The sequence below is a fragment of the Haemorhous mexicanus genome, chromosome 10, assembly GCF_027477595.1.
Source record: "Haemorhous mexicanus isolate bHaeMex1 chromosome 10, bHaeMex1.pri, whole genome shotgun sequence".
Taxonomy (NCBI): domain Eukaryota; kingdom Metazoa; phylum Chordata; class Aves; order Passeriformes; family Fringillidae; genus Haemorhous; species Haemorhous mexicanus.
This window is the reverse complement of record NC_082350.1, coordinates 4,985,814-5,001,993: the sequence shown is the minus strand read 5'-3', so window position 1 is coordinate 5,001,993 and position 16,180 is coordinate 4,985,814. Positions and strand designations below refer to the sequence as shown.

General features: G+C 57.8%; 3 protein-coding genes and 1 long non-coding RNA gene across 8 annotated transcripts; 1 reads left to right on the top strand and 3 right to left on the bottom strand.

Moving 5' to 3' along the window:
• Positions 1 to 498: 498 nt before the first annotated feature.
• Positions 499 to 4,251, bottom strand: KLHL30 (kelch like family member 30). 4 transcript variants are annotated; one of them, XM_059854994.1, is made up of 8 exons: positions 4,195 to 4,251; positions 3,117 to 3,960; positions 2,867 to 3,035; positions 2,593 to 2,679; positions 2,215 to 2,370; positions 1,932 to 2,120; positions 1,261 to 1,406; positions 499 to 943 (listed from the first exon to the last, which is right to left on the bottom strand). In XM_059854994.1, the coding sequence occupies exons 2-8, from the start codon at positions 3,888 to 3,890 to the stop codon at positions 692 to 694; spliced, it is 1,773 nt and encodes a 590-aa protein (XP_059710977.1). In that variant the 5' UTR covers positions 3,891 to 3,960; positions 4,195 to 4,251; the 3' UTR covers positions 499 to 691. The 4 variants fall into 4 exon arrangements, with proteins under 4 accessions (XP_059710977.1, XP_059710975.1, XP_059710976.1 ...); XM_059854992.1 differs by having other exon boundaries at positions 4,099 to 4,236; XM_059854993.1 differs by having other exon boundaries at positions 3,117 to 3,957; positions 4,099 to 4,231.
• Positions 4,252 to 4,756: 505 nt separating this feature from the next.
• Positions 4,757 to 8,949, bottom strand: ESPNL (espin like). The gene is made up of 5 exons (XM_059855979.1): positions 8,663 to 8,949; positions 6,805 to 6,856; positions 6,328 to 6,465; positions 6,036 to 6,242; positions 4,757 to 6,001 (listed from the first exon to the last, which is right to left on the bottom strand). Exons 1-5 carry the CDS (start codon positions 8,947 to 8,949, stop codon positions 4,757 to 4,759), a joined length of 1,929 nt encoding a protein of 642 aa, XP_059711962.1.
• Positions 8,950 to 11,239: 2,290 nt separating this feature from the next.
• LOC132331542 (uncharacterized) lies at positions 11,240 to 13,281 on the bottom strand. Of its 2 annotated transcripts, none has more exons than XR_009487624.1 (3): positions 13,144 to 13,281; positions 12,617 to 12,755; positions 11,240 to 12,154 (listed from the first exon to the last, which is right to left on the bottom strand). It is a non-coding gene; the product is annotated as an uncharacterized LOC132331542 (long non-coding RNA). The 2 variants fall into 2 exon arrangements; XR_009487625.1 differs by having other exon boundaries at positions 12,617 to 12,752; positions 13,144 to 13,272.
• FBXL12 (F-box and leucine rich repeat protein 12) lies at positions 13,222 to 14,583 on the top strand. Its single transcript, XM_059855009.1, has 3 exons — positions 13,222 to 13,307; positions 13,384 to 13,456; positions 13,683 to 14,583. Exons 1-3 carry the CDS (start codon positions 13,222 to 13,224, stop codon positions 14,454 to 14,456), a joined length of 933 nt encoding a protein of 310 aa, XP_059710992.1. The 3' UTR covers positions 14,457 to 14,583.
• Positions 14,584 to 16,180: the final 1,597 nt, after the last annotated feature.

Below are 16,180 nucleotides of genomic sequence, written 5' to 3'. Positions count from 1 at the left end.
GGCTCTGCCCTCGGGGCCTCCCCGCCGGGAAAAGCTCCCGCGGGCCGAGCGGAGCAGCGCCGGGAGCGGGACGTGCCCACCCCGGCCCGGGGCTCCTCAGCGCCGCGTCCTTGTAACGCTTCCAAAGCACTGAACAAGCGGAGGGGGAACAGCTGAGCCGTCCAGCGGTGCTGGCTGTGGGCCCAGCCGGCGGGGAAGCCTCATCTTGTGCTCGCCCATCCCTCTGCCACCGGCACCGCCAGAGACGAGGGGCTGGGGCAGGAGTCACCGCACCAGCGGGGGCTCAGCCCCGTGCCAGCTGCTTCACCATGGCCATGGATCACTTCCCTGGGGTGCGTGCTGCATATCCCAGGAGAGAAACCAGGATTATGCACAAGCAGCAATGTCAGGCTTTGATGGGCTGAACCACACTTTGGGAGGACTTGAAATACCCTAAAATATTTAGGGTTTGGGCGGGGGGGGTGGAATGCAGTTCTAAAAAAACCACAAACCCACAAATGAAAAGAAGAGAGCATTAACCAAATGTGTTTATAAGGAAAAGCCTTTTCCCTGCAGTGGTGGGGGAGAACATGCTCCTGGTGCCCCAGCCAGCCTGGCACAGGGCTTTCCACCTCCCACTCACCAGTCTGAACAGGCAGCAGAAAAAAGGGGAGCATGGCTGCATTGGGTGACAAGCATCACTGAGGCTCTCCTACCACCCATGGTCACCCTGGAAAGGTTCTGTCCATTTGGAGGTGTCCATGAAGATGGAGGAGGAGCTGTGGAAGAGCCAGAGGCAGGGCAGGGAGCCCTCGCGTGTCCAGAGGTCCTTGGAGCAGTCATACACCTCCATTTCCACCCGGTAGTCCCCATCCATGCCCTTCCAGTGGCCACCGGTGACAAAGAGCCGGTCACCCAGTGCCACCATCCCACCGTTCTCATGCAGGGTGTGTAGGAGCTGCACCTGTGTGAGGGACAAGGTGAGATGTGCAGGGACTCCTTGGTGACCTCCTGCTCCCACCACAGAGGACAGTGACCCACCAGATCTGTCTCCCTACCCCATTTTTTCTTTCTGTGGGGTTTGGGGGCCTCTGGTGCCTCGTGCACGTGTGATGGGCAGCAGGGGAGGAAGGATTGGGGCATCCTCAGCTCTGCAGGTGTTAATAGCACCAAGGGAGGAGTGGGTAGGAGGGAGAGGGGGTGCTGGCACTGAGGGGAAGCAGCTGGGAACACCATCCCCATATCCCTGGGAGGCTGATCGTGCCTGGTCCCACATCCCACCTTCTGCCAGATGTTGGCCTCTGGGTTGTACACGTGGACCTTCTTGGTGTTATCCCCGATGAGGTAGATGAGCCCGCGCAGAGTGGCACAGCGTGGGGCTGAGAGGTACTTGGGGATGAAGGGAGATGTGATCACACTCCACAGATCTGCAAGGAGCAGTCATTAGCAGTGCACCCCACCCTCTGCTCTCCATGCAGCTGCCAGTTGCTGAAAAAAGCATTGCTATTTCAGGGGGAATCTGAAAGGGAGGAGGCAGACCAGACAGGCAGACAGGCACCGCAGTCCCCATCCTAGTCAAGGGTCTTGCATAAAAAATAGTGTGGGGTGGGGAGATGGTTTGTAGTGGTGCTGTGGGATGGCAAAGGGTCTGCTTGAGGAGGTGGCATTGTCACAGGGTGTTAGTTTCATTCCAAGGCAGGCAGCCTGCCCCATTCCAGTGCCTCAGAGATGCCACTCCACTGCAGCTCAGCTCTGGGCTGTGTCAGACATCTGTGACTCAGGTCCGTGCTGCTAACAGCCCCACCAGAGCCATCACCACACCCTGCCAGCACCTGCTCATACCCCACAGGACCGTGCCTGGCAGTCCAGGGGTGTCACCTGCCTGGGGGTCCCCCTCAGTCCCTGTCCCAGGGACAGCACTGGTGGGGTGTGGCAGCGGGGTCAGCTCTCACCTTGAACGGGGTTGTAGCACTGCAGAGTGAGCGCGTTGTACTTGACGGCGCAGGAACCCACCAGGTAGAGTTTGCCCAGGCAGCTGGCAGCTGCAAAATTGCTCACGTACTTGAGGGCTGGGCTGATGGCACACCAGCTCTTGTTGTACGGGTCGTAGCGCTCCACCTCCACCACGTCCACTGTTGTCCCTGCAGGGTGACAGGACACTGCAGCCACCCTGCTGCTCTGAGGCACCCGTGGCCCCCCACCGCAGCAGCACCCCCGGGGTCTTTGCAGCCTTACCCCCGATCACGTAGATCTCGCCGTTGAGGACAGCGCTGGTGTGGTTTGTGCGGGCTCTCAGCATGGAAGCGATGGGCTGCCAGGCCCCATCCCTGGGGCAGAAGCACCAGGCCTGTGTCGTTGACCACGTGTCATTCTGGGACCCCCGGGAGCCACCTAGAGAGAGACAGGTCAGGTGGGCCACCCTCTCCAAGTGCAGCTGTCCCTGGGTATTCCTTGCCCGTGGCCAGATTTGCCCAAGCAGAGAGTAAGGAGAGGATTTTGCTCAGAGAGGAGCCTCGGGCCCCACACCAGTGCCTCATGCTCATATCATTGTCCCCTGTCCCCCATCCCTGCTCCTTGAAGCCCCCACGCTGCACCAGCAGCCCTGGCACTGACCTGTGACGTACACATCGTTGTTCAGAGCCACCAGGGAAAAGCCCCACTTGTTGTAATCAGGGAAGTCGGGCAGAGCCATCCATCGCCCTGAAACCCAGCAGAGCCAATGAACCCCACAGCCAGCGATGGCACTTTTTAAGCCACCCCTGTTTCAAGCCCATCCCAACGCAACCAGTGTCTCTCTAAACTGACACTAATTTGGCAAGAGGTGGCTTTGGGGTAGACAGTTGGTTAATTAACATAGAGGGAGCTGGAGGAAGTGGGGGGCACTTACTGCTTTTGGGGTTGTAGAAGGCAAAGTTCCTGGTGGCAGCCGGCATTTCCAGCCCCCTCTCCTCATCCTCACCATCCTCCAGCACACGGCCACCAACCACCACCAGCACCTCCTCTAGCTTCTGTGGTGGGGTTGGGGGGTTCTTCAGGGCACCGGTGCCACTCTGTCCCTGATGAAGAGGCCAGGACAGGACCATGAGGCTCCTCCTTCCCGGCTTAGGAAGTGGCATTTAGGGGAAGGGGGTACCCACCATGGTGCGGGAGCGGGCAACGAGGGCCTTGCTGGCATCTGAGTCACGAACAAGAGGCTCAGTGGCAAGGAGGTTCTGCAGGTACTGGTCAGGCAACGAGACAAGGTGGGTCAGCTCCAGCAGCTCCGGCAGGAACTGGGCTCGGGATCCCGGGTCGTGGCGTACCCAGCGCAGCACAGCCTCAACCAGGCTCCGCTCCTCCTGCACCTGCAGCTGGTCATTGGAGAGGTAGACAGCCAGCCTCTCCTTGGAGAGCTGGAGGAACTCCTCCTGAAGAGAGACGGCTTCAAAGTTCTCCTGCAAGAAAGACCAGGCCTTGGAGGAGACCTCAGGGCAGCCGTGGCTCTCACCAAACTCACAGATACCTAGGCAGTTGGTGGCATCCATCTGCTGCCGGAGGTAGCGGCTGCAGACCTTCTGGATGGCAGGGAAGTGGAGCTGGCTGGAGGTCCTCATCAGCCCCTCCACGTTGCCCTGGTTGATGGTGACCTTTCCCGTGTAGGCAAAATCAAGCAGCATCTCCAGCGCACTGGGGTCTACTTCCTTTAGCTCCACCCGTGCTGCGATGCTCTCAGCAAAGTCACCGGAGAACATGGCATAGAAGTAGTGGCTGCAGAGGGCCAGGATGCCTCGGTGGCAGGGAAACTCCCGCCCGCCCGCCACCAGCGTCACGTCGGCCAGTTTGGGGTTGGTGCGGAACTGCTGCAGCCCCTCCAGCACGCCCTGGGCGTGCGAAGGCAGGCAGAAGTCAAAGTCGTCCATGTTCCTCACCATGGTGCCGGCGATGGCCGTGGGGCCTGGCAGGCGGGCAGTGCCCGAGCAGCGGGAGGCGAGGGTGTCCCTGCTAGGAAAAGGCGACGGTGTCTCCCTCTCGCCCTGCCGCGACATCCTCCCGCCTTCCCAGTGCCCGAGTCACGGACAGCAGCGGCGGCACAAGCGCTTCCCACACCCCCCTCCCACGGGGGCCGCGTTTTCTCCTCACCACGCCGCAGCTGCCCTGCCGGGGCTGCGAGCGGCCTTTTGGGGACGGTTGCCGGGGTGATTTGAGCCCTCTCGGCGCGGTCGCTCCCGCTCTCACCAGTGCTCCCCAGCCCGGCCGGCCCGCGGGAGGGAAGGGACCGCGGTCCCGGCGCTGGGCAGGGACACGCCGCATGACACGGGATCAGCTGGGACGAGGGGCACTCGCTATTTTTAGGCGGCACCTGGACACTGCTCCCTGCTCTTAAAGGCACCGCACAAGCAGGGCTCTCGCCGCCGCTCATCCTCGGTCGCTGCCTTTAGGGAAGCCTCCCCCTCGCGAAGGGGTCGGCTGCGCACCGAGCCTGGAGGGACAGGCTCCCACAGCACCTTCCCTGCACCCCATCGGCAGCAGGGGGTCCCCGCGATGCCCCCTCCTCGCTCCTCCGGCTCGCACTGCCGGTGCCGCTATAAATATAGGTCTTTATCTCACCCCGCGGCAGCCGTAAACACGCGGCGGCAGCCGAGGCCTGAAACACCCGCCCGGGGAGAGGGGGAGCTGGGCTGCTGAGGCGGCCCGCCCAGCTTAGCAGCTTTCTTCACCGCCGCGGAAAGCCTCGCTCAGCTGGGACAGAACCGAGAAGGTTTTTATTGCAGCCCGCGGCCTCCGGAGTCCCTCGGCATCACTCCTCCAGGCTGAAGATCTCGGCCTCCTTCTCCTTCCAAAAGGCGAAGCTGCGATCGATGTAGCGACAAATCTCGTCCCCCTCCTCCGCGGGCTGCCCCGGCCGCTGGGCCGGGCTGTGCAAAGTCCCGAAGTACCGTGCCTTGATGTCGTCGAAGCCATCGCTCCAGCCGCGCCGCCCGGCCGCGATCTCGTCGATGACGGCGCGGTGGAAGGCCCGCACTGCCCGCCAGCCGTGCCGGCCCAGCTGCTCAAACACCTCGAAACAGAGCAGGTGCCGGCCTCGGCGCTCCTCGGCGGACAGGTCCTGCTCCAAGATGCGGAAATAGCCCAGCATGAACAGCTCCAGCGACAGGCTCTCGTACTCGGCCGGGCCGCCCCCCGCCGCCGACACGAACTGCTCCGGGGAGAGCAGGGTGCGGGCGGGGGGCGGCGGCGGGGGGCGGCGGGAGGCGGCGTCCCGCCAGCCGCTCAGCAGCTTCTGGATGGCCGCTCTCTGCCGGGCCAGGCGGGCCGCAGCCCGGGCCCCGCTCCCCGCTGTCTCCCGAGGGTCCTCGGCCGCGGGTCGTAAGGGCGCGTACGCGGAGCGTCTCCAGTGGCTCAGGAAGAGCATCACGATCCGTTCCTTCCTCAAGCTGCCCCACTCTGGCCCCGGCCGCTTCCCCTGCCGCGGGGAGCCGCCGTCGGAAAACGCCTCCTCGCAGCTGATGCCTGAGTCGCTGGCGGCCTCCGCCTCGCCGCCCCCGGCGGGCGCGCTCCCCGCGGCCCCCCAGGCGGGCTCGAAGGCGCCGCGCAGGCTGCGGACACAAACTCCGCACTGCCGGATCTCCCGCTGTGCCAGGCTGCCCCCTGGCTCCCGGGGGTGCCCGCCGGCCGCGGGGAGAGCGCAGGTAGCGACGGGCGCGGTGACGGCAGCGCGGGGACCCTGCAGCCCCTCGGCGTTGCCCAGCAGCGCGGCCAGGCTGTTGACGGCGCCGGCCAGGCGGCCGCACCAGAGGGGCAGGGGCAGCCCCGGGGCAGGCGGGGGGCTGCGGACGGAGATGCTGAGCAGCGGGGCGGGCAAGAGGGCGCGTAGCTCCCGCACCAGGCGCCGCAGCTCGCCCTGGTACACCTCGCCACGCCGCCGCAGCCGCAGGCTCTCCACTGCCATCTCCAACTGATGCAGGTCTGCCTCGGTCAGCAGCTCCCCGAACGGGCCCAGCACGGCTTGGTGGGAGGGCGAGAAGCTCCAGGAGCCTGCATCCTGCGGAGAGAGGCGGTCAGCGACTTCCGACAGCCCGCGCCCCCCCTGCTCCCCGTGCCCCTCGTACCTGCCCTCCCGCCGGGTCCTCGTCCGCCAGTCGTGCCCGCAGCCGCCGCACCATCACTTGCCGCTTCCACTCTGGGATGAGCCGGCCCCGCTCATCGTGCGTGGGCACCAGGGATTCCGCATCTACCTCCGCGGGGTCCGGCCTGGGGGGCCCCGCCGGCCCAGGCGCCCCGTCCTGTGCGACAGAGTCATGGGGGGCTCGAAGGGGTACGGCCGTCGAGGGGACGAGCCGGGGGCCGCGGGCCGAGCCAGCGACCTACCGAGTGCGCGAGGAAGGGCGCCGGGATCCTGGCCCGCTGCGAGGGCTTGCGGAGCTTCAGCTCCGCCGGCACCGACCTGCCGGGCTCCATCCCCTGCCGGGCCGGGCGGCTGCTGGGGGCAGAGGCGCGGGCCTCCTCCTGGGGGAGGGCAGCAAGGGGAAGTGGGCCCCAACACCTCCAGGGCCCCCCCAGCTGAGGGGTGACGCGACACATCACCCCGGACCTTAGGGAGAACCCTCCTCCTTGGGGGGCAGCCACGGGTGAATATGATTCCTTCAGAGGACAGGACGGCGCTGAGGAATCCCTGCTGCCCGCTATCCCCCTGCAGCCAAGGACCGAGCCCGGGGCCGCCTCATGGCCACCATCCCTTCTCCGGGCATCTCACGCCCCCAGCCCGTCCTCCTGCTCCCTGAGGTGACAGGCTGGCGTTCCTCGGGGATGGGGGTGCCCATTCCCCCAGCTCCAGTGGGGTCTTACCTGCTGCGGGGGGCTGAGCTGGCTGCTGAAGGGGGTCGGGTCCTGTCGTGCCCTGCTCAGGGAACAACCAGAGGTGGTGTGGCTGCACCCCCAAAGTCCCTGTGTGGGGAGCAATGAGCAATATGGGGCAGGATGGAGTGGTCAGGCAGCCCTGCAGTGCTGGGGCAGGGCACAGAGGCATTGAGAGGCATTGAGCATTGTGTTAATATTTGATGGGGCATCGAGTGGCAGCACCAGGGCTCAGTGGGTGGAACTGGCGCCGTTCCTGGGGATAGTGGCTTGGTGACTTGGCTCCAAGCCTTGTCCTCCTCTTGGGGCCAATGGAGAATGGCCGAGGCTGGTCATGGCCCCAGGCCAGGTGCTGGGGACAAAGGAAACATCTTGCACAGGGGCACTGAGGGCAGGTTCTGGCAGCGGGGGATGTTCAGCAGAGGGTTCTGCTGCACCGCTGCCTGGGCATCGGTTACTGGCATTCAGCCACATTTGTGTTCTTTCCCTCCACCACCATCCATTATATATGGCTGGGATGGACTTGCGGGGCTCACTTACATGTGAGAAATTCAATCGAGGGGCTGGAATAAAATTAAGAAGCAGCAGATCTAAGCCTATAAACACCAATTAGCTGGCAAGGATCCATTACAGAGTCAGCCTCTCAAGCTTCCCTGGCTCCAGTGCAGGCTGACACCCAGCTCTCATGGGGAGGATAAGCTTATGCTGCCCAGCAGTAGAGCCACAGCGCGAGTGCAGGTTATGCTTTGCTGTAGGAGGGGGGAATGTGCTGAAAGCCCTTTGGCAGAGGATTGTGCCAGGGCCGTCTCCCCCAGCCTGGAAAGCATCTCCCAGGATTTCAGCTTTCCACAGTGCAAGGGTGTGCAGGAGCATGAAAGGAGAGGAGGTTCTGCCCTAGAACCTCTGCCTCTTTTCTCACCCTGTTCCTCAAGAAAGGATGCACTGGCCCCTTTGGGATCTGCTCAGAGAGTCTCAGGAGACTCCCCTTTCCCTTTCCCTTTCCCTTTCCCTTTCCCTTTCCCTTTCCCTTTCCCTTTCCCTTTCCCTTTCCCTTTCCCTTTCCCTTTCCCTTTCCCTTTCCCTTTCCCTTTCCCTTTCCCTCTCCCTCTCCCTTTCCCTCTCCCTCTCCCTTTCCCTTTCCCTTTCCCTTTCCCTTTCCCTTTCCCTTTCCCTTTCCCTTTCCCTTTCCCTTTCCCTTTCCCTTTCCCTTTCCCTTTCCCTTTCCCTTTCCCTTTCCCTTTCCTTTTCCCTTGCCCTTGCCCTTGCCCTTGCCCTTGCCCCTTCCCGGCTGCATACCCAGAAGGATGAGCAAAGCAGCACAGAAACAACCAAGGATGGCCTCTCTCCTCCCATTCCAACAACCGCATTCACCCCTCTCCACTGGGATAACGTCTTCAACCTTATCCCAGCCTCTGCCCAAGTTCCCACAGCCGTGTCCTTGCCTGTCCCACAGCTCCCACTCCCCCAGTCCTGCAGTAATGAGCAAAGGGGCAGAAGAAACCAGGCGAGGCCCTTCTCAGCATCCTGGTTTTCATTTCAGAGGGGTCATGGAAGATCCACATCAAATGGGTTCAAGGGGAGGAGGTGCACGTGGTCCCGAGGCCAGCTCTTCTCTCCCGCTCCCTCGGTGGCCACGATGGACTTTCCTGCCCTGGCCCCTTTCTGTCCAGCTCCTCCGACACTCTCTGGGCGCTGCTGGAGCCCGGGGGGGCTCGGTGCCCTGTCCCCATCGGAGAATGTCCAGTGCTGGCCACCTCCAGGAGCTGCCTACTCCTGCTGCTGCAGCAGCTGCTGCTGCTGCTGCTGCAGCTGCTGCTGCTGCTGCAGCTGCTGCTGCTGCTGCTGCTGCCGCTGCCGCCAGCGCACCACGAAGGGATGGAGGCGGCGGCGGGGACGACGCGGGGCCACCCCGGCACGGCTGTCCTGCCCCTGCAGCAGGCGGATGCCCCCAATGGGCCCTTGGCAGGTCGGGCAGGTGGCAGCGGCGTCGGGGGCAGCCTGGGGCTGGATGCAGGCGTGGCAGAACACGTGTCCGCAGGGCTCCACGGCAGCAGCGGGGCTCTGCAGGAAATCCACGCAGATGCGGCAGACCCGCACGGCTCGAGGCGCTGCTGGCTCCTGCCTGACCTCTGCCATTGCTGCTCCCGGACTTGACTTCTCTCAGCTGCTGGCAGGACTCAAGGGCTTGGCTTGCACTTGTGGCACTCAGAGGCTCCTCAGCCTCTCGTGGCACTCAGAGGCTCCTCGGTCACTGCTGTCATTCAGAGGCTCCTCGGTCTCTGGCAGCACTCAGAAGCTCCTCGGCTGCTGTGGGTCACAGCCTGAGTGCTCTGGCACTGCCCAGCACTGGTGTTTGTCGTTACCCCCTGCAGGTGAGTGATCCTGGCTCTGGTGACATCACAGGGTTCTGAGGGACACACCCAGGAGCTCCCCCATCCCCAGAGACAGATCCTGTGGCACAAAGCCCACCTGGCAGTGGGCTGCACACCTCAGGGTTTGCCCAGATCCCTTCCAGGCGGTCCCTGCTGGGCTGGGGCCGTGCCAGTCACACCCACCACAGGACCTGCTCTGCAGAGCTGCATTCCATGGCGTGTGCTGGGGCCTGGGGCTGCACCTCCCCAGTGGGAGGACTCTGCTCGGCCCTTGGTTGAACTTCAGGAGGTTCCATCAGCCCATTTCTCCAGCTTGTTGAGATCCCTGAGGCTGCAGCATCATCTCCTGGTGTCTCAGCCATTCTATAGAGAACTAGGACTAATTTTCTTGGTTTGGTTTCTAAACCTTATCTTTCATATCTTTGGTATCTCAAAAGCAGTGGAAATCCAGGGAATGAGAAGTTGAGGACATCCCGTTTCTATACTTTGCAAAACTTAGTGTTTCATGTCTAACTGACCCTGTGGGGCAGCCAGTAGGAGACTGATGAAATCTGGGAGCCTCCCCAAGGACTGTGTCCTTGCAGAAGCACTGCTGCTGAAATCACAGAGCCGTGCTTAGCTGAGAGCCTAAAGTAAGAGGGACTGGGAAAAGCTTTCTATTTCTGTTACTAAGGGTGCTCAGGGAGCAGATTTCTCCTCACTGATGGAGAGCCCGTGGAGCAGTAAAGGAGGCCAGGAGGAATCAGTCAGTGAACACCCCAGGAAGAGAAGGAATGACCCCACACAGGGGTATGTGAACAGGAGCTCAAACTCCCACGAAAATCAGGGAGCACAAGGGCATTGCTGCTACATTTCTGCTGCAGTGCCCAGCCAAAAAGCTGCAGAAATGGAGCTGTTGGGTGTTTAATGCTGTCACCTTCCTATTTCTCCCTGGAGAACAAGACACAACAATCATTTTGCTATTGAAAATATGAGTATAAAACATTTGAAGGGAAGAAAATGTGGCAGAGCTGTAAATCCTGTAAATCCCGATCCTGAGTTCTAAGGAAATATAGACTATATAACTATAATTAGTTACATAGACTATATAACTTACACCAAAGTTACAAAGTGCTTATGTAACCTAAGTTATAAGATATCAATTTAAGTTAATATATCTATATAATCTGGTACCAATATAACCTAAATAGTGACTTTTTATATATCTAAATAACCTGATACCTACCTAACCTGAATCATAGCTTTTTATAGCTATATAACCCGAATCATAACTTTTATACCTAATAACCTGACATACGTAACTTTTTATACAATGTAATGGCTGATATATGGTTAACTAGTTGCTTAATGCTGAATAGAAAAAGAAAAAAAAAACTTGCCAGGTGGATAGCTTTAGAAATAGATTAGTACTAATGAAAAATAGTAATGATATATATAATACTAATGAAAAGTAGTACTAGTACTAAAAATAAATAAATAAACACCTGCTTTATAGACATCAGTCTGTGGGGATTTATTTCCAGCCTATCTTTCGGGCATCATGTGCAGCCACTCTTCTAAGAGCCTTAAAGCTTGTTTTGGTAATGTATTTCTCTTTTGAAGCATTCAGTAAAAATTACTTATGCCAATAAATCTGTTAAAACAGAGAGTGAAAGTTGGTGCCAAGTTTTAGAGAAACAAAGGAGAAAAGAACAGCCCATGGTAAGCACCAGTCCCATGTAATTAGTACTGGAGATTGCTGAGGCCATAGACACACAAAAACATCATGACAAACTCTATACTTGCCTTAAATCTGGACAAGAATAAAATAACTTGTAATTTTTTCTGCTGCCCAGCCCTGCTGTTTTCTGCTTTGGGTTTTTCACTACCCTTTAACCCCACACCTCATGTCTGCCCAGACCCCTGAGGCTCCTGCCACTGGTTTTGCTACACTTTGGTGCCCCCCTGGGTGTGCCCGCCTCTGCCTCTCAGGACTTTAGCTGCTCACAGTGACCCCGAGATGTGTTAGAAAGTCTCCTTCCCCAGCCCAGCAGTCAAAGAAGGAGTCAGAGCTCTTCTGTTCTTGGTCTCAAGGTTGTTTATTGTTTCTTATCTAAAAAATTCTTTCTCCAACCCACCGAGGTCTGTCTAGCAGGTCAGGTTGAGGCACTCTGCCCACCTCAGAGGCAGTGTTATCTTTTTATACTAAAATCTACATGTACAATATTTACAATTACTTCCCAATACCTGTCACCTATGTTAGGCAGTGAGCTTCTACTCTAAACCAATCTAAAAGGGCCAACATCACAGCAGAAGATGGAGGCCAAGAAGAAGAAGAAGGAGAAAGGCTGGACATGCCCAGATTCCTCCATCTTGCCCCCTAAACCCCCATTCTAAAAACCCCCAAAAATCTATTTTTCACGCTGTGATAAATTCATTATCATTCTACTTAAATTTTCGTGGCTTGTAATTCTTCATATAAGGTTGGTAATTGTTTTTTCCAAGGGCTAAATCAAAGGCACAGGGGTCTTGGGCTCTGTGCCAAGGTCTCTGAGCCCCCTGGACAAGGGGCTGGAGCCCTCCAGGGCAGCCAGAGGAATTTCCTGGGTTCCAACATCTGCCGTTCCAGGCTTTGCTGCTACATCCTGCTTTGCCATCCGGAGGGCACCGGGACCAGCTGTGCCCTGTGGTTTTCCAAAGCCAAGCTCCTTTGCTCTCTCTGTGGCCTCAGCAGAGCTGCCATGAGGGAGGCGGCCGGGCCGGCGGCACAGCGCCCCCTGCAGGCGTGGGGGAATCACCGCACCCCTGCCTGGCCAGGAGCCAGCGGCGCCCCTGGCGGCCGTGCCCGGAACTGCAGCGAAGGGGAAAGGCCCGTGAGGGTTTGGGTTTGGTTTGCTGGTGCTGCCGTTGGTGTTTGTTTGCCTTGTTTTATATATATTTATATTAGTGAAGAACTGGTATTCCTTTTCTGATATCTTTGCCTGAAAGCCCTGTAATTTCAAAGTTATAATAACTTGGAGGGTTCCCACTTTCCTTGGCAGACACCTGTCTTTTAAATCAAGACAATGTGGAACGGTAATTTGTGAAGACAAACAGCATCACTCCACACATCACCATCTCCCAAATGGAGCAAAACAACTTCTGGACATGAGGACAAGGAGATCTCTGCTCAGAGACCATTAGTTGTGGGCAAAAAGCACTCAGTGTGGGCTACAAAAGAGAGACAAGTGTGCGTCTGGGGTCACTGGGGCAAGGAGGTTGGCATCAGTGTGAAGTGCACTTGTGAAGGCCATGGGGTGTCAGAATAAGGAGAAAATACAACAGTGTGTGTCCACAGGGGTGAGAGGGAGAGGAAAGAAAACAAGCAGGCAACTCCAAAGTGCTGTCTGATGAAATGTGTCATGTTCCAGAGGACAACTAAGCTTTGCAGAGGTAGGGACAGCATATTTTACCTGCTCAAGCATCCTCCTGAGGTCAGAGTTGAATTTATTACTTTGTATTCTCTTCTTCCCGGGTTGTATCTATGCACTGCAGATATTCCAGGCTTTTGTCTGAGGGTGAGGACAGCTGTTCCCATCCTGTAATGGCCTGCTGGGCGTTCAGAGAGGAAATTATGTGAGCCGGTGCCATGTGAACATTAGAAGGGTGTTAGAAACAACAGGTCAGGGAGAGTGACTGGGCCAGGAGCGGTCAGTGCTAAGCCACTTCTCCTCCAAGAGACACCAAGAGGGGCAGTGCCAGGAAAGAAGAGGCACCGGGCGTAGGGTGTTGGGGGGTAACGGGACAAGAGGCTCGGAGAAGCGGGGACAAGAGGCACCGAGCAGGGGACACGGGAACAAGAGGCACCGTGGGTCTGGCGAGACTGGACGAGACACCGGCTCTGAACGCGGAAGAGCGAGGAGGCACCGGGAGGGGGCTGTCGGTAAGGAAGGGAGTTATACAGGGAGCTCCCGAGGCCAGCGGGGCTGCCGGGGCCTACCGGTAGCTCGGAGGCCGCGCCCTGGCCGTGCCGCCGGGGCGGGCCGGGGCTGAGGGCTTTGTTGTAGTAACGGCCGCGATGGCGGCGCGGCCGCCCCTGCCCGACTCGGTGCTGGTGCAGGTCTTGGCGCTGCTGCCGCTGCGGGACCGGCTGCGAGCGGCCAGGTAGGGTCTCCCCGGGCGGGAGCGGCCGCCTGCCGCTTCCCCGGCGCGGCGCTGACGGCCGATCGCCTCCCCGCAGGGTGTGCCGGCGGTGGCAGCAGCTGGCGCAGGACCGAGCGGTCTGGACACATGTGGATTTGAGCCCTCACCGGGTACGGGCCGCCCGTCCGCACCGCGGGCCGGGGGCGGAGAGAGTTCCGCTGTGGGCGGGAGGGATGGGGGGAGGCGACATCACCCCGCCGTGCACAGAGATTGAGACTGGGGGGCTGAGATCTCCCCGCTGCGGGCAGAAGCTGAGGGGACGGGAGGGAACCGCCCCACTGCGGCAGGGGTGCCCTTCCCCACGCCGTCCCTGGAACCGGGCCCTTTCACCCCCAGATCACCCGCCGCACGCTGTGGCACCTGGTGCGGCACCGCCTCCCCGACAGCCTGTGCACGCTGCGGATGCGGGGCGTGCCTCGCTCGGGCGGCAAGCAGCGGCTCCTCTCACCGGCACTGCTGGCTGCCCTTCGGAAGCGCTGCCCCCAGCTCCATCGGCTGTGCCTGACCGAGACTGATCTCCGCCATGTCCCGTACGAGAGCATGCCCGCCTCTGTCACCACCCTGGAGCTGAGCCTCTGCGACATCCCCGATGCCTGGTTCTGCGTCTCCCCTTCGGTGCCACCGCCACAGGTACAACACCTCGCTATCCACAGCATTCCCACCTTTTCTGACCATCATCTTCTTGACATTTCCTCCCAGAACCACTTGAAGACGCTGAGCCTTTGTGGCACCTACCGCGTCACTGATATGGGGATCCAGGCGGCAGCTCCACACTTGGAAGAGCTTGAGCGCCTGATTCTACGGCACTGCATCATCGGTGATGCTGCCATGGTGTTCATCGGGCGCCACATGAAGCAGCTCCGCTACCTGGAAATCAGCAATGCCTACTTCCTGACAAACAGGGGGCTGGTTGCTATTGTCACACTGGAGCACCTGGAGACCCTGTGCCTTGACCTCTATGATTTGGTCTCCCTTGGTACTGTTATCGCTTTGTTGCAAGTACTGCCTCGCCTGAACCACCTCAAATTAGGTGGAACTTGCTTTGAAGATGAACTCCTAGGTAAAATTCAGGAGAATTTTCCACATTGCACCATATCTCACACTCTGTGACCACCTGAAGTTCTATCCTTCCTTAGTACACCTGAAGTGCTCCTTTTTTTGGAAAAGCCTGTTTTCCTGTAGCTTTGGGACAGAACTCCCAGTGTTACGTTTTTTCACATAAATATGTTAAAGAGCTTGTCAGCTTGTCATGTAAATAAGTTTTTTTAATGAGCTTTTGGTAGGATTCCCCCCTCCTTGTTTTCCACAGAGCAGAGGAATAGGAAAGTTGGGAAGCACACCCAGCCTTTGGGAACCCCACTGACCAAAACCTGGCTGGGGTGATGGCAAGTTTAAGCTCTGTCTGCTCCTCTTTCTCCTCTGCTGAGGATTAGGCAGCAGCTTAATAAGTGCAGATTTCAAGGAGTGAAATGAAACACCCTTCTGTCACAGAAAAAACAGACCTGGCAGCCAAAACCTCACAATTACCAATTCCTTCTCCTTTCCTTCAAATTCAGATCTCCAAGTCACTTGTCAGACTGGTCATGAGGATTCCTGAACACCTGGTCCCAAGGGCCACACATCCCCTTTGCCCCCAGGCATTGCTGGGGCTGCTGTTACCTCTGGGTTTTGCTGGAAACATCCAGATTTTCTCATCACCTTTTATTGTCCGTGTTCACATCCTTTTCCTCCCTCATCCCCCAATATCCTAACACCAGATAGCCACCTCAATGTTATGTTGTTATTCTTAATTTTAGACGATATTTTTAGGCAAATATTGTATTTATTTAAAAAAAATCCAAGCTTTTAACTTTCATTTGAATCCTTGTTTTTAGGACTTGTTTTTTTTTTTTTTTTTTTTTTTACCTTATTCAGCATCTCTCCTGCCCCTTAGGCCAGCCTTCCTTGTGAAAAGAGCATCCCACAGGAAACAGCAGGACAACTAATGCCTCAGGCAAGCTTTTTCTGCCCTGTTTTCATCCCAAACACCCCCTGCCCTCTATTCAGCTGCAGCACATGCAATAAACCTTTGAGTTTCAGACAGTCCTGGATGGCAGTGACCCTCCCTGTGGTGAAATTCTCATTGCTGTCAGGTGGCCTTTGTGCCCTTGCCAGTTTTTGGTCCTAAACTCAGTCTCAGGGTAGCTTCAGGGCAAATATCCAAAGGTAAAACATTCCAGCTCTGCTTTGGAAAGCATCCCAAGGCTGCTGACTTAGTTACTACCACTCTGTGTTTATCCCAGTCAAGGAGATTAACACTGGTGGAATCAACCTTATTAAAACCTCCAACATTCCCTAGTCCAGCACTCTCTGGGATGGGGAGGAACAGTACAACAGGAAAAGGGAAAATCAAGAACAGTAAAAATCATTCAGTCAGTCAAGGCACAGTGAGAGGCAGCAAGAACCTCAATGTTCTCCTGATCTTTGCAATCCTGATGGCACAACAACAGTCACAACATGCCAGATTTCCATTCACTAACTGCTAAACAGGGAATAGCAATTACAAACTGATATGGTGCAAAGTGGAGTGGTTTAGGTTTGGAGCAGGAGGGGAGCTGTACATATTGGATTTCTATGGGCAAATTAGGGTAATAAACAATGGAAAGGTCTTTAATCAGCAGTTCTGGTTCTGCTCAACCTCCCCACATACCTGCTTGAAGCTCTTTGGAGGGCCGTTCTTGACCTTTATTTATTCAGATTCCCATACCCAAGGGGTTTCTACTCAGTTCATCTCCATTTCATCTTTTGATGACTTGAGTGTTTCTTCCCCCAGCCCCACCTTCTCGGTGTCCATA

What these genes read in the sequence shown, in the direction of transcription:
- KLHL30 (XM_059854991.1), bottom strand. Translation starts at nt 4,004, where the DNA reads ATGTCGCGGCAGGGCGAGAGGGAGACACCGTCGCCTTTTCCTAGCAGG. An exon ending in CTTCTACAACCCCAAAAGCA is followed by an intron (nt 2,680 to 2,866) that starts GTAAGTGCCCCC and finishes GCTGGGTTTCAG; the next exon opens with GGCGATGGATGGCTCTGCCC. An exon ending in CGAGATCTACGTGATCGGGG is followed by an intron (nt 2,121 to 2,214) that starts GTAAGGCTGCAA and finishes GTCACCCTGCAG; the next exon opens with GGACAACAGTGGACGTGGTG.
- ESPNL (XM_059855979.1), bottom strand. Translation starts at nt 8,949, where the DNA reads ATGGCAGAGGTCAGGCAGGAGCCAGCAGCGCCTCGAGCCGTGCGGGTC. An exon ending in AGCTCAGCCCCCCGCAGCAG is followed by an intron (nt 6,466 to 6,804) that starts GTAAGACCCCAC and finishes GCCCTCCCCCAG; the next exon opens with GAGGAGGCCCGCGCCTCTGC. An exon ending in CGCCCTTCCTCGCGCACTCG is followed by an intron (nt 6,243 to 6,327) that starts GTAGGTCGCTGG and finishes TCTGTCGCACAG; the next exon opens with GACGGGGCGCCTGGGCCGGC.
- FBXL12 (XM_059855009.1), top strand. Translation starts at nt 13,222, where the DNA reads ATGGCGGCGCGGCCGCCCCTGCCCGACTCGGTGCTGGTGCAGGTCTTG. An exon ending in GACCGGCTGCGAGCGGCCAG is followed by an intron (nt 13,308 to 13,383) that starts GTAGGGTCTCCC and finishes GCCTCCCCGCAG; the next exon opens with GGTGTGCCGGCGGTGGCAGC. An exon ending in TGGATTTGAGCCCTCACCGG is followed by an intron (nt 13,457 to 13,682) that starts GTACGGGCCGCC and finishes TTTCACCCCCAG; the next exon opens with ATCACCCGCCGCACGCTGTG.